At 44.3% G+C, this 14,997-nt stretch overlaps 1 protein-coding gene across 1 annotated transcript; it reads left to right on the top strand.

The window, feature by feature from the left end:
- The first annotated feature begins 2,469 nt into the window (after window positions 1–2,469).
- Window positions 2,470–14,071, top strand: LOC135460715 (RNA polymerase II elongation factor ELL2-like). The gene is made up of 10 exons (XM_064737632.1): window positions 2,470–2,598; window positions 4,055–4,121; window positions 5,414–5,655; window positions 7,480–7,604; window positions 7,971–8,061; window positions 8,442–8,763; window positions 11,536–11,602; window positions 13,084–13,255; window positions 13,689–13,733; window positions 13,868–14,071. Exons 1-10 carry the CDS (start codon window positions 2,470–2,472, stop codon window positions 13,964–13,966), a joined length of 1,359 nt encoding a protein of 452 aa, XP_064593702.1. The 3' UTR covers window positions 13,967–14,071.
- The last annotated feature ends 926 nt before the right edge of the window (window positions 14,072–14,997 follow it).

Here is a 14,997-nt window from a genome sequence, read left to right as displayed (position 1 = left end):
CACTGGTTATAAATAATTCTTTAAGCCTTTAAAGGTCTGGTAGCCATGAGGAAAGCCAGTCCCACCAAGAGTGGGGACTTTTAGTCTTCTCCCATTCTTACATTTCCTTTTTTGATTGATGATATTCCAACTTGCTGGATATCAAATCAGTCAGGATTCTTGTAACAAATCCAGCAGGGTTCAAAGCAGTAGCTGTCTTTAGCACCATGTCTTTTGTTCCAGGAGTACCACCTGTCACTTTAGGATTCCACTCAGGGATAACCAGTGACCTCCTTTTTGCTGTACACCAGGCATAACCACATGCAAACATAAACAGTCACTTTTTTTCCCTTTTATTTTCAAGTATATTCTATCAATCAGGACCATGGTGGCTCCTGCTCTGAGGTGCATTGGCCATCCCTCGAGTACAATGTTTAGTTGTTTTTTGAGAAATATGCTCAAAATACCACAGGGTTCCTTCCTTCCTTCCCATTCTTTGAGCTAAATATCGAGTTACTGTACAAGGCAAAGGCATTCATGGTATGAACAGTGCAAAGGTTTCCATCGAATCTGGTAACTCCAGAGCAGAGGCTGTCATCAATGTCTTTTTCAGATATGGAAAGGCTGTCTGTCATTCCAGAATGCAGTGTAACACCCCTACGGATTCCTTTCATGATTCATACAAAGGCTTTTCCAATAGCTCATAAGTGGGGATCCATAATCAACACAGTCTAGTCATTCCCAAAAAGGCACACAGTCCTGTTACAGATCTGCGCTCTGCTTCCTCACTTTGTGTCACCAAATTACACTGTCCTTTTGAGTGTGGCAGCCAGGAGATCAGACATGGCAGATATGAACACAGTCTTGAAAACAAATATAAGATGTCATTGAAAATGAGCTTTGGATGGTACTATTCAAAACATTTTTATGACATACTATATTACCTCTCCACGTAAAGATAGGAAAACACTTATTTTTGGTGCCCCTTGACTGCAATGTGGAATACTCTTGGGTATGGGGAAAGTGACAATAAACCCATAATAAACTGAGTATAAAATATTTTTCTAAATGTGTCAGTAACTTCAATGGCCACCTGCAGTCAGCACAACTGTCAGCCTGGAATTGTGTTCATGCTCCTCCCTGGCCTTTCCATGTCAGCTCCTCCTGCAGAGCACCTGGGGGCCTGGGCATGGTGCTGGCTTGTTTCCTTTGAGGAGACTGGGATGAGGAAAGGCCGGGGGGTTGTGTCAAAGAGATGATATTTGAGTGATCGTGTAAGTGCTGGAAGCCTCACAGACTGACGGGCCCACGACAGGATGGCCCAGAGCTGTCAGGGCTGCGCCTTGGTGACCTGGTTAGAGGTGTTGAGCTGCTCCTTTGCCTCAGAGAGAGCCAAGTGCAGCACTTTTGTTCAGAAACCCTTCATTAGCCCTGCTTTGCACAGCTGCCGCTACTGGGGTTGGTGGGGTGCCCCTTTCCTCACTTGGAAATGAGCAGAGTCAGTGATGGGACAGGGCAGGGCATTCCCTACCTGTGCCCATTGTGAAATCCCTCTGTCCCCACTGTGTCGTGTCCTGCTCCTCAGTGACATCCCGGCCAGCCTGGCACATGGAACCCCCCGTTTCCAAGGACACGTGGCCATTGTCACCGGCACAGGGCAGGACCGCTCAGAGCCTTTGGCGGCTGCAGCGAGAGCGGGGGTGTCAGAGCCACAGCGAGTGTTGTTCCAACTTGGCTGGTTGCAGCACCCGTTGTTCAAGAGCCCAATCCACCCACGGAGTGGAGGTAATGATTTACAGTTCTGTGCAGAAAGGGTGGCTCAGGGACAAATTCACAAAGGCAAGAGCGCAACAACCAGAACATTTCAGTGTTTATACATTTGAGCAAAGAAAGGAATTAGTGTTCATTGACTCTAAGTTTCCCTAATTCTCTCCAAAATGAGTATACTTTCTGCTGTTTGGTAATGATCCTCTCATTTCTTATGCTCATTAGTCTGCATGCCCAATCTCCCCTTATTCACAGTGAGGTTTCTTGTGTAAAAAGCTGGAACGGCCTTTTTTCCCTGACGGAGCTGATTCAGCACAGTTGCTGCATTGCCTTTATCAGTTTATTCCTTTTTTCAGGGGTTCTGCCAAATGTCCTTATGTCCATAAATTCTACTTTCTTTGTGTCCACCATGAGTGGTGCATCCCTCTTCCCAGGCCTTGCTAACCTGCCCTGTGTCTGAGGTCACTGAAGCCCGTCAAGCCTTGCACCTCAACAAGGCAATTCAGCCAAGAAGTCGCCTGCCTTTCCCAGGCCTGGCCATTGCTTCCAGCTTGTTGGCTACTTCTTGCTCATGGCAATCATCTCCCTTCTTGTTGATGAGCCTTGGAAGCCACAAAGGACAAGCATCCAGGAACACATTTTCCTAAGTAGTATTCTGCATTTGCAGATTATTCAGCAGGATCAGTGTCTGTGTGGGAGCTGGAGCAGCCGAGGCAGAGGGGGATGGCGGAGCTGCGGGCCTGGGCAGGATCCAGTGAGTTCCGCAGGGCCCCAATCCGCACTGCGTCCCACAGGGTCCCCACCAGCACTGCCATGCCCGTCAGGGCGAGCCAGAGGTGCCAGGAGCAAGAGGTGAGGGGCAGGTGTGGGGCTCTGTGGGTTGGCAGCGGGTGGGGGCTTGGCCATGGTGTTGGTGTCAGGTGCTGCTGAGCCCGCGGGAGCTGTTGGGCAGGGCTGGGGCCCCACTGGTGCTCCAAGGGCCCCTTTGAGGCAGCTGCCCGGGGGGAAGCGACTCACAGCAATGACACAGAGGAGGTGTCTGTGGAAGTGGGAGGTTGTCTGCAGGAAGTGGCTCTCAGGTAATGATAGGGAGAAGGTGCCAGTGGAAGTGGGAGGTTGATTTCACGGTTGCAAGTGGCACTCAGGGATGATACAGAGGAGGTACCAGTGAAAGTCAGATATTCTCCATGCTGTGACACTCAGGAAATTCATGCTCTGGACATGGCTCATGGCCAAAATGCATGGATTTCTCATGGTTCCCAGTTTGTATGGAAATCACTGAACACGTAAGGGTAAAGGAAACTGTCTAAATTTTTTTCAAGTATTAGGAATAGCCATTATTTATTCCTAGCTGTCATGCATAGTGGAGAACTGCAGCCACATGCACCTCATCTCAAAGCTTTTCTAATTATTGATACACTTTTTGTAAGCATAGAAATTTATTTTCATTTCTTCTTAATTACGGAATTCCTTCCATAGAGTAATATTTTATCTTCTATTGTGTAGTGATGTCTCCCTGCTCATGGTAGTTAGTCCACAAGTTTCAGTCCATTTATCATGGCTTTTAAGATTTTATTTCAGCCAATTTTGCCTTCCAAATTAGGCAGATGGATGGCAGTAATTGTTTTTGTAAAAAATATGCTTGTGTCAATAGACATTTGAGTGATTTTGAGTTCCAATGGGACATGTCATAATCTGTAGTAAATGATGAGTTCAGCCAGGCACCCAAATTTTGTAATCTCTGACTAACTTAGGATGAACTATTTCCTATAACTTAGAATGAAATATTTTACATCTATGGAAATAATTGCATCCAGAGCTGAGGAAAAGAGAAAGGGTTTTGGTGCCTGTTACAGTTGAAATTCATCTTTTTGCAGTTGAAGTTATTCTTGGAGCTGACTGCAGGATGTACTTCCTTAATGCCAAATAAATCCCAGTGTCAGGTGCTGCCCTGACTTTCAAATCCTTTGTGCCCCTCTCTGGATTTTTAGCTTAGCACTGACCAGTTCACTTGTACTCAGGCACTTGATTTCAAGGGAAGCTTGTGCCTATAAATTCCAGCAATTGGGAAAGGATGACTTGCTACTGGAGGGCTTGGCTGCATTAGAGGCCAAGTGAGGGTGGATCTCTCAGGGCACTTTTGTAGCTGTCTGCTTTCAGAGGGAGAGCTGTGTCAAAGCAGCCCTTTTTGATGATGTGACAGCAAACCTTTGCAAATACAGCTCTTGTTAAAAATGGAGGGCCTAGTTAATCAGCAGTAATGAAGATTAGGCTGAAGATTTTACAGAAAATTTCTTTCCCATTTTAGCCAAATACCAGCGAGGCGTCGCACAGTGGAAGTGCACAGGTTGTCAAATTGTATAACCCACTTGGAGGTATGGTTGGCTTTCATATTTTGCTCAATGTCCGTAAGATTTTCCACTTGGTAATTCATTTTTGCAGCATATTCATTGAAAAGGGGATCTCTTGTGTTCAGAGATCTCAACCTGGAGGTGGTTTGGCCTCAGGTCAGTCTTGCAGTCACTTGTCACTGCATTCAGCCACTGGTTTGTTTTCCCCTGAGAAAGCCTGCCTGTATGTTGTTCCCGTACTGCCTGATGGGTTGGAATTTGGAGCATGGAGGTCAAGATTTTTACCGTCTTATGCACTTAAATTCACAGACTTGGAAGTTAAGGTTTTGGAAGACCTATCAACTGTCTTTAACCATTGAAATTTAATTGGGAAATGGAAAGAAAATTACATTGAGGAAGTTGCATAGAGAATTTCCTAAGTTCAAGACCGAAACCATACTTGATTGAATTATTTGTCTTGGTCATTAATAAGTGAATGTTGCCCCAATACTACCTTGGGCTCTTCTCAAGGAAATTGAAAGGAATATATTGATGTCATCTTGCCCACGGATTCCAACATTTCCCACAAAGCACAATGTGCTTAGGAGGTGCCATTTGTATTGATCTGTTCTGAGTGCTGTTTCGCCAAGGAGCCTGGCTCCAGGCAGACACCAGGTGCACATTCCCCTTCCAGGCACTCAGTGGCACTGCCTGCAGCAGTGAGCTGAGCCAGGCCCAGCCAGCTGCCCTGAGCAAAACAGGCTCTGACCTGGCTGTGGCTGCAGTCACCTGCCTGCAGGGACATCCCTGCCCCTGCAAGTGCAGCTCTTGCTCTGCCTTAGCCTAGTGCAGAGCATTTTTGGGCAGCATGGTGGTGGCTTTTTGGAGAGACAAAAGTTGACTTCTGAATTTCTCATTGGGGATGTGCTGTTTTACATTTCAGTGATTTGTGTGATTCTTGGTGGTGATCTACATAGATCCTAAGGGAATATTTAACATTGAGTTACTGGGGTGTGAGAACTGGCATTAGAGAGTCAACTGGAGAATTTTTACCACATCTACTTTAGGCTGGCACAAAAAATCTCAGGTGAGACAGGTCTGGTTGCTGGTAGAGTCCAGGGTACCTTTGCAACATGCTCCATACAGGACCAGTTAGGGACTAGGTTTTTTCACAGAATCAGAGAATATGTGAGTTCAAAGGAATTCCACAAGGATATTCAAAATCAGCTCTGTCCCCAAGAATATCCATCATCATTTTAATCAACTCTTTTGCGTTCTGCCAACTTCCCATTTGACACTTCTTTTTCTGCTTTCCTTTCCTTTGGGAAAACAAGCAGATGTGAGAAGAGCCAAATCACACACTTCATGTCCCGCCCCTGAGGAGAAGAGAACAAAGCCCACGAAGCCTGCAGAGAATGAACAGAAGCCTTGCAGTGCTGTTTATCGGCGACCCTACAGGGACAGGGTGATTCATTTACTTGCTCTGAGGACTTACAAGAAGCCAGAGTTACTTGCTCGCTTGCAGAGAGATGGAGTCATGCAAAAGGACAAGGGCACCCTTGCCAAGATCCTTCAGCAGGTGAGATTGTGGAGTTTGTGCCATCATTATTACCACCACACTCTTCTTTTCTTCCTAATTGTCACTTGTTCCTCTACTCTTTAAATTGCATCTGGACAAATAAGTTTGGAAAGGCTCCCTGTTAAAGTTTTTCCATCAACTTCATCCAGAGGTCTCAAGCTGCAGGTGCATGTGACAAAAAGAAAGAAAACTTGAAAATTTTGGGGCATTGTTGTTTTTCCTAGAATAGCTGGCAATGAGTAACACTTTGTAATGTTGTTGCTCCTCATGCCTTATTCCATTCTCTTTCTTTCCTGTGCACTGTTTAACTGCTTCATGGAGTAATTTCACAGGGGTTCCTTGATTGTGTGAAATGGTTTATGACTGCACATAAAATTTCCTGGAAGAAGTTCCAGGGCAGAGGAGTTCAGGAACTGCAGAGGCCAGTATTTCATTTGAACACAGTTAGTGGCCTCTCTATAGTACTTGGCTTCTCTGGGATCTGTGGGGATTTTCTTCCAGGGGTGTTCCAGGCACATCCTCCATGATAAAGATGGTAGCCAAACTTTGAGCAGAGGGTTTCTTTGCTGTCACGTGGTTTAAATATTCCCTCTTCTTGGAACTCAATTATTCAATAACTTCTCCAGTGCTCCTTTGAATTCCACTGGTATTTGATTTTCACAGCCAGCAATAGGATGCACATGCATTGAAAGATGCAATATTTCTCTCATTCCCTTTTCAAAATTCCCTTTTCCCCTAGAGTGTTGCTGAATTATGCTGGCATTAATATATCAAGTGGGAACATTTCCTCTTTAGCTAGGCAAACAGTGTCTTGGAACTTAGTCAAGGGAGGAAAATTCAATACAGTTTCGGTTGATCCCACAGTGACTTTTAAGAACTCATTCCCTGAACCTGGGAAGTTTGTTGCTAGGTTTGCCCAGGGCAGTGGCAGGCTTTTTCTTCCTGAAAATATTCACAATGTAACGAGGGCCATGTTCTGCCCTCCCAGCTGAAGTAGCCCATTTAGATTTCAAGTTGATTATACATTTTCAAAGCTCAGCTCCTAAGAAGGCAATGGATGGAAACATTTTTCCTGTTCCATTGCAAAGTTTGACGAGATTTCTGTGGTGTCAGTGTGCTGTAGGAGGTGTGAACTGCCTCAGGGTCCAGGTTTGCATTCTGAAAGTTCTGTGTGAGCAGCCCTGCAGCCTGAGATGCCTTGCTCAGGCTTTTGTGGACATCAGAGTAAGTGGGGCTTTATTTTGTATAGATCTGAAATGGGCAGTGTGAGCTTGCTGAGATGTGGTACACACACCCTTGCTTCCCTTCCAACACAACCTGAGTTCAGCTTTGAAGAAGTGAATCCCTGATTCTGGGTATCTTTGTTACTTTTACATTTCTTTTTCCGCTGTGGGCAGACAGGCATCAACACAGACCCAAATTATGAATGTTTATCATATTTTCAAGAAGAAAAGTCAAAGTTGTGACAGATGTTAGTGGTGTCTTAGATGAGTTATTCAGTGTGTTTCAGGGTTCAAATTGATGGAGACTTTCCCAATGGGCTTTTCTGTGGAACTCTGAGCAGGTGTCAGGGGATGAAGTCTAAACCTGCACTTTTGATATCAGTGGTCTTCAGGTTTTACTACCTCAATTTACTTTTTGGAGGTGACTTTGTATTTGTCTTGAGGAAGGTATGATCCTCAATTCATTTACAGCTAGGCATGTGCGCATTGATTAATTGAGACAGGGTGCTCACAAGCAGCTGTTCAGGACCAATCACATTTCTCTAGTTTGCATGCAGCAAGCATAATAAAGATTTGTTTTCCTACACAAATCTGCCTGTAGGTAGCCAAGTGGAATGCAAAGGATAATTCCTTCAGTCTGAAGGAACATCTATTTCAAACCCTTCAGACTGATTGGCCTGGCTACACAGAAATAGACAGACAGAAGCTGAAGTTAATACTTTCTCGGTAAGTTCAGTCTCTCAGAGAAAGGAAAAAAGAGAAATCCCTGGTTAATGAAGCTTAGACTGTGAGAATATGGTGCCTGGCCCTGCACAGGACACCATGAGAAGCACAGCAGGTGCCCAAGAGTGTTGTCCAAAGACTTCTTGATGCCTCCTGCAGTGACCATTGGCCTGGGGAGCCTGTTGCAGGACTCAAGGACCCTCTGGGCCATGAATGTTTTCCTGATATCCTGCCTAAACCTCCCTCAACTCAGCTTCATGCTGTTTCCTTCAGTCCTGACACTGAAGGACTCTGTTTTCCCTGCAAGGAGCAAATTTTGACAGTTGATATTTAGGCTTTGTAACATGAAATATTGGCCCATCCATACAGAAAATCAGCTCCATCTCAGAACACCACCAACACCAGTCAAGCGTTATCTCCAGGGCCTTCTGAGAGAGATGCTGCAGTAAGACCTGCTCAGGTATTTTGTGCATTTTTAACATTCTGGACTGTATGGTAAATTTTAGCAGACTTGCTGGTGGTGCAAAATTGTCATCTGAATGATGTGCAGGACCTTCTCATTTGGGGAAGCCTTTGATGGAGCTCCTGAAGGGAGTGTCTTTCTTCCAAAGAATTTTAGCTACAGTCTTGAAGTAGGACATGCTGAGTGCTAAGATGGGAATGTAGGAATGAGACAGAGCCTTTAATTTACCTGCAGAACTTCTGGTTTGAATGCTCTTTTTAGTGTGGAAAGATGTGTGTTCAAATTGGCCCAGTTCAGAAATGCTGCTTTTCCAGACTGGGAGCAAAGTCTGATCCTGATCATAAGTTAATGAATGAATTATTTTGTTATTGATGCAGAAACGGCCTCTGGCTTCTGACTGTACCAGTCCTGTGACGAGCAAGAAGAGGAGAATTGGCCACCAGCCCAGTCCTGTCCAGCCAGCAGCTGGTGGCCACTTTCCTTCCTTCCTGCTGCCTTCCACATCTCTGTTCTCTTCGGACATGTCTCCAAGTGCCGGCTCTGTTTCCCCGTGCACCCATGTGGTGCAGCAAACAGAGAAATTTCGGAGCTCCAGCATCCCAAAAAGTGCCAGGGAGCAGAAGGAGATCCCCAACTCAAGCGGGGAGAAAAATGAACTGGGGAGGCTGAAGCAGTGGCACCGCCTGGATTTCGATGAAGGTATTGATGTGCTGGTTTTCCTGACTCCTGTGTGGATAAGTGTGGTGTAAAGATTTGGTAATTCAGAGAAGCTTCTGCCTAAATTAAGGTGCAAGCATGACCCTTTTCCACAGGCAATAGTAAAAATGTTATTGAACAGGAAATGCAAGCTAGGGAGATAGGAATGAGAGAAGAGAGGCAGGGTAAGGGGAAGAGAGAGACATCAAGTGGGGAGATATCATCACCACATGGACTCTCTGTTGTCCAACCTGTCCTTCTTCACCCTTGGTCTTCTCAGTGGTGGGGGTCCCCAGGTCTCTCTGGAGGTACCACCTTTATACTGTCCAAGATTCGAGGATTCACAGGGTGGTCACAGCTTGTCCCCACATCTTGGGCTAGAAGCCATGCAAGCACTGATTTTCCTTGCCCACAGTCTCTACAGTGGAGGTTTTTGTCTGGTGTCTTAATTTTAAACCCTCACCTCTGTTAGGCAAAGGCTTTGTGCTTTTATTCTTGCCAATTGTGCTTCTCTCAAATTCCTGTTGTGGTGGCTTATCTTATGGGAACATCCTTCTTTGAAGGCATTCTGAATTAGTTAATTGTGCTCTTGCACCTTGTGGAAAGGGAGATTTGAAAGCCAGCACTGGATACACGAAGGCACTGCTCTACATTACTGCTATACCATTCTCTCTGCTGGATGGTCATGAAAAATCAAGACTTTTTTATTTTTTTCCCCATTATATTACATTGTAACTCTTGGTTTAAAAGGTAAAAACAGCAAAGCCCAGAACTTGTGCTGCTGGAACCTTCTCTAAAAGTGCATAGATTTTTAGAAATTTTCTCTCAAAGTAGTGCAAAACCAATCAAGAACAAATGAATTTGAAATAGATTTCTTTGGGGAGAAGCCGGTTAAAAGGAAGAGCCAGACACTAGAAGCCAGAGGAAATGGATTATTTTTCTTTCCATCTGATTTCTAGTAAAATGACAAGTGTTGACTGAGACTGCACTTTTTCAATCAGCAGATTTTCAAGACTGCATGACGAAGGCAGAAATCTCTCACACATGTATTGCAAACTGGTTGACTGAAACCTGTCAATCAAATCTCAGGGATTCCATGGTTGTTTGTTGAACTCAGCCTTTTCATGGAAACTTCAAAAGCTACAAAACGCAGGCTGTGGTTTCCTGGAGTTCTACTTTGAACTGGGCTGGGAGTTTCCTCTCCATCCTAGCTGCAGAATTTATTTTTCCAAAAGCTGTGGAAGTGGTACAGACTGAAAACAACATTGAAAAGCTAAACAGAAACACATAAAGAATGCTTGATTTCTGATGACAGGGACACACCCAGCAGGGCAGAGTTTGGTTGCTTTGTTAAATCTGGGGATTGCCTCCTTTGGAGTTTGACCTTGCAAATTCCAAGTTGGGTTCAGCCTGGAGGCAGGTTTGGAGTGTGCAGATGCCTCTTGCAAGGGGTGGTGTGCTTGTAGAAACAGGTGCTTTGAGATGGCCTTTCCACATTTCTTCTGGACATACACACGGTGCCTGCAAACCTTGGAATGCCTTTGGAAGGATTTCTGCTTGAATCTATAAACACATGAGCAGCTTTCTTGAAGAACCAGTTCCCAAATTCTGCCCAGCTATGAAGGAAAAATATGTGCTGTGTTTCAAGTGGGGGCTTAGGAAGCTTTCATATGGACTGAGCCATATGAGAGGAAATGCACTTTTGGAAATGAAATGCTCACAGCAAAGCTGTTCTTCCAAGTTGTATTGAACATACTATGACTATTGGTATTTCTGTCCAGTTGTATGACCACTTTTACACTTCTTTTTATACTTCTGCTATACAAAGGAAATCAACCAAAGCAAGTGGACGATCACACAACAGCTCTTTCCTCAAGAACTGAAGCTCAGGTAGCTTAGAAATTGTCAAGAATGGCTGAGTTTTAACAAAACTACTTTATGTAAACAACGGCAGTGGAAGCTGACAAGGAATGGAAAGGAATATGTGGGATTTTTATGCTTGACACAAAACCTGAAATAGAAAGCAGAGAGAGATTTCCAAGCTCCTGAGTATTCCTTCCTGTTTCAGCTGACTTTTCCTTATGGCAGTTCTCTTTATTATCATGGTAATTCTTGAACATTTCTTTGGAAAGAGGGCTTCAAGGTTATGTGTGCAATGCTTCCCAAGAGGCAAAGGGCAAGTCACAAATGCAGAGCTGTTTCCTGCCCCAACCTGCCACATTAATGAGAAGCACTGAGTTTTGACTGCAGGATATTGGAGTCTTAGTGCCAGTAAGCCCTATAGAATGGAATTGGCTTTCCTGCTGACAAGAGTGCAGGCTCTCATCGGGACTGTGGGCCTCTGGAATCAGCAGGGAAGTGGGGATAGAAACATGGCAGTAAAAGAACTTCAGCTCTCTTCTTTCTTTTTTGTTGGAACCTCGACGTTGATTTCTCTCAAGCTGTTGTCTTTTGAAGCTGCATAATTTTCTGCATGGCTGTGCAGATGGCTGTGCAGATGCCGCCTCATGCCTTCAAATAGGAAAAGCTGAGCTGGGGCTAACACTGTGGGAATGCACAACCTGTAGAATACAGTGGCCATTCCTTCTATCTACCTCCCAGGCAGGGCTACTTTGGAGAAGGTCTTATGTGCCCTATTGTTAAAAGTTGTTAATGCTTCTGAGTAATTTGCTATGAGAAGAACACTGAAGGACTTTTTCAAGACTATCCAATGGGGTTCTTTTGAACTTTTGAAGACCTCCTGATGACGGATGTCAAAATTCTGCTTCTCTGCAGGAGCAAGAAAAGAGACTTCCATTGCCTCCACATGCTCTGCAATAAGCGACCAACCAGACTACTTGAGGTGAGCAAAGTAGCCATTAACTCTTGCAACTTTCAGTGGGGTGCAGTGTCCAGCTCTTTCCTGTGCTAAAAGGATGAGTTTGAGCAGATTTATTTGGGCCTGGAAAGCTCAGAGCAGAGATGAACACGGAGGTGGGTTAGGCCCGGACGGGCCCTCCCTTCCTGCAGTGCAGTTGCACAGGCTCAGCTGCAGCAGTGGTGCTGCATCCCCCCATTGAATTTGCAGTGCAGGAGGGGAGGGAGAAGTGTGTGTGTGGTGAAACACTGGAAATTGCTGCCAGCTTGTGTGAGAGCAGGGATGTTGTCAAGGGCAGTCAGGCCTCCTGCAGCTCTGGGGCTCTGGGGCAGCTGCGGCCTTTGGAGCGGGCGCGGCGGGGCCCTGGCTCACATTGCTCCAGTGCCTCCGAAAATGTAGCAAGGCATCTGGAGTTTTCTTTTCAAACCCATCCTGCACACTAGTCAGGTGTATCTGGGATGCATGCTTGGCACAAACTGTTGTCTGTCCTGGGAATGAACTTCACCTTGTTGAGGATTTACTGCTTGTAAATATTAATCTCAGGATGGTTTGAATTATTTATTCCCATGTGAAAGGTGTTTTTGTGCTCCAAAAAGAACAAGATCTTCAGGCCCAGAGGAGAAGAAGTATTGGTGTGAGAGTGTTGGGAAGTGGGATCAATTCTTCTCATTGCCATTTCAATTGGATTTGTATCTTGAGTTTGATAAACGTCACGCCTGTTGATTTGAGGGAGAAGGGATTGAAGAATATTTGACTCCCATCAGTGTCTTTAGGCATTAATGAATTTGCCCTCTTTAGGAGCAGATGCTGTTTGGGTAGTAGCTGTAGTTTCAGACTGATATAGAGATTGTTTTTGTGGCTGTGTTACAAATGCCTCAGTTCCATGGTCAGTGATGCAACTGCTGTCGACTAGAAGAATCAAATATTATCATTAACACTGCTTTGGTGTTAGACAGTAAAGAATGTAGCTCAAAAGTCCAACTCTGTGCACTCAACTCCATAAATGCATTCCCTGACAAATATGTTTTAGAGATGTATTGTCACAAGTAAATGTAATTAATTTAAGCTTTTCCTACAGAGGAAGAGATAATAATTTAGTAATGTATCTCCTCTTCCTGAGGCTGCTGGGTTTGTTTGTCCTTTGACATTTGAAATTAAAGGAAATGTTTTCTAAGTGTGCTTCACTTACTAATGAAGAAAACCTCCACAATGTAAACTATTAGTAACTAAGTGTCATAGAAATGTGACTGATTCCTAGAGTTACCTGACTGCATTCCCTTGAAGCACATGAGCTTGAAAGTAGAAACTGTCAGTCCCAGAGCATCAGACTCAAAGCTTGGGTGTCTGTGTTTGGCATTACCCTGTGCTTGGTGTAATATTACACATGTATTTTTTGGACTAGAAACATACTGGAATGTTCTGTTAGAGTTCACTCATAGAAAAATGGTCTCATTTTTTCCCATTAGAAAATACGTAGCCATTGTCTCCTTGGAGCAACGCCAGCGCTACAAGGATGACTTCAATGCAGAGCATGAGGAATACCGGAATTTACACTCTGTGATTGACAAGACCACAAAGAAATTCAGACAGTTTCAGGAGCAATGGAAGTCTCTGACTCCAGGCTCTGAAGCCTATCAGGTAAAGAAGGATAAAACCATGAAGACTGGTTCATCATCACGGCAGTGTTTTTGATTCCCTGGAACTGCTCAGTGAAACAATGGGAACCTGCAGAATTGGCATATATGCTCAGACACTGCTTGGGCTGGGTCTGATTTTTGCAAGGCCCTGCCCAAAAGCCCCCGTTTGAGCTGTCTATGATGAAACAGAAAGGGAAGAGGCGCCCCAAGCAGAGTCTTAGAGCATGGGCTCCTTCTGTTGGCTATTGAGAGGCTTAATTGCAGATCTTGGGTGGTGCTGGTTGAGGGAGCTTTGTTCTTGCAAATGTCCCAGAAGAGTGGTGGCTGACAGAGAAGAAAATGTCTGGAGTTAGACTGAGTGAACTTTTAGTGTTTTACCAAAGTTTGCATTTTATGCTGGTGAAGAAACATTCCTCATGTTTATTTTCTTGTAGAGGCTGCATCATCAAATCCTAGCAGATTATCAGCAGCTACAACAGGTACGTGAGACACCAGAGCTGCAGGGCCATGGTAACTGCTGAGTCTGCCTCAAGGCTTTTTTAAAGCAAAGGACATGAGAGTGTAGACTCTGCAGAAGAGTTTGCATGCCCTAATCTTGCTTTCTCCTTCACAGGGTAGCCCCAGCTACTCTGAAATGAAGAGCAGGTGCCAGTACCTCCACAAAAAGCTGGCCCATATTCAGAGGCGCATTTCTGAATATGACCAGCAGTGAGTGGAGTCCTGGCACCAGACATCTGCTTCAGCCTCGTGACATCTGCAGACCCCAGATTTTTTATTTCAACTAGAAGATTAAGTTTTAGGATTTTTTAAGTTAGTATTGAACAGTAGGTTATGTTAGCACTGAGCCGTAGAATATTTCTTACAATCTTGGATTAGTTCAAAGAAGTTTAGTAAGTTTAAGAAGTTGAAAGATGATAGTGTTGAATGTTAACAATAAAGAACTCTCACTGTTTATAAGTCCTTCTCTCATTGTTGCTTCTATGATATCTGGAGTGGATTTCTTCTGTCAATTGTGTTCTTCAAGTCTTAAGTTTGTCCACTGAGATAAATTTATCAGTAGAGGGTGGAAGCCCACTACCTGTACTACGAAGTTATGCACATTTTAAGAATCGATTTTGGCTGATGGAAATTCTTTATAAGTTTTGGGGTGTTTTTTTTGACCTTTTTCTTGTTTATGCAAAATCTTTGCCTAAGTGGTGAAAGACATTGAAGTTTGGACAAGTCTGTCAGCAAATCCCTTTGTTTTGGAGGGTTACAGAGGAGTGCACATGAGCTGCTCTCAGCTGTCATCTGAAGCAGCTCTCAAAACAGATTTTAAGTCATGGCCTTCCCTTGTCAGTGAGCCAAGGAATATCCAGATCTTTGCAAGAGTTTTGTAAAATACGTAGAGTGGTGTTGGAGTCAAGGTACTTCAATGGGTTTTAAAGAGAAATTGCGTTCAAGTGGCCCTATGGAAATGCTGTCCATTTCTTTGCATATTTAAACCAGTCTGTCTCAACCAGCCTTTCTAGAGAGACACAGATCTTGATTCTTTTACAGATCTCTGGGAACTTGGAATAAAGACCTTTTCCTAAGTTTTCTGCCATTTCTTTATTAGCTTAAACGGTAGACTTGTTACCAGAAAAACCTGAACCTTCTTTTGGGGAAGAATATGAAATTGTCTGAGGCAGGAAAATGTTTGGGAACAGTCACCGGGGGCTTTGAATGCCCCTTTCTTCCTTAGAGAGGATTCTACAAATTCTC

Source organism: Zonotrichia leucophrys, unplaced genomic scaffold (assembly GCF_028769735.1).
Source record: "Zonotrichia leucophrys gambelii isolate GWCS_2022_RI unplaced genomic scaffold, RI_Zleu_2.0 Scaffold_94_176072, whole genome shotgun sequence".
Taxonomy (NCBI): Eukaryota; Metazoa; Chordata; class Aves; order Passeriformes; family Passerellidae; genus Zonotrichia; species Zonotrichia leucophrys.
Note: the sequence above shows the minus strand (reverse complement) of the source record. Positions and strands in the feature narration are given on the sequence as shown.

Coding starts and splice junctions, on each gene's coding strand:
- LOC135460715 (XM_064737632.1), top strand. CDS start 2,470: ATGGCGGAGCTGCGGGCCTGGGCAGGATCCAGTGAGTTCCGCAGGGCC. Junction 5,656..7,479: donor TTGCCAAGATCCTTCAGCAG/GTGAGATTGTGG, acceptor ATCTGCCTGTAG/GTAGCCAAGTGGAATGCAAA. Junction 8,764..11,535: donor CCGCCTGGATTTCGATGAAG/GTATTGATGTGC, acceptor GCTTCTCTGCAG/GAGCAAGAAAAGAGACTTCC.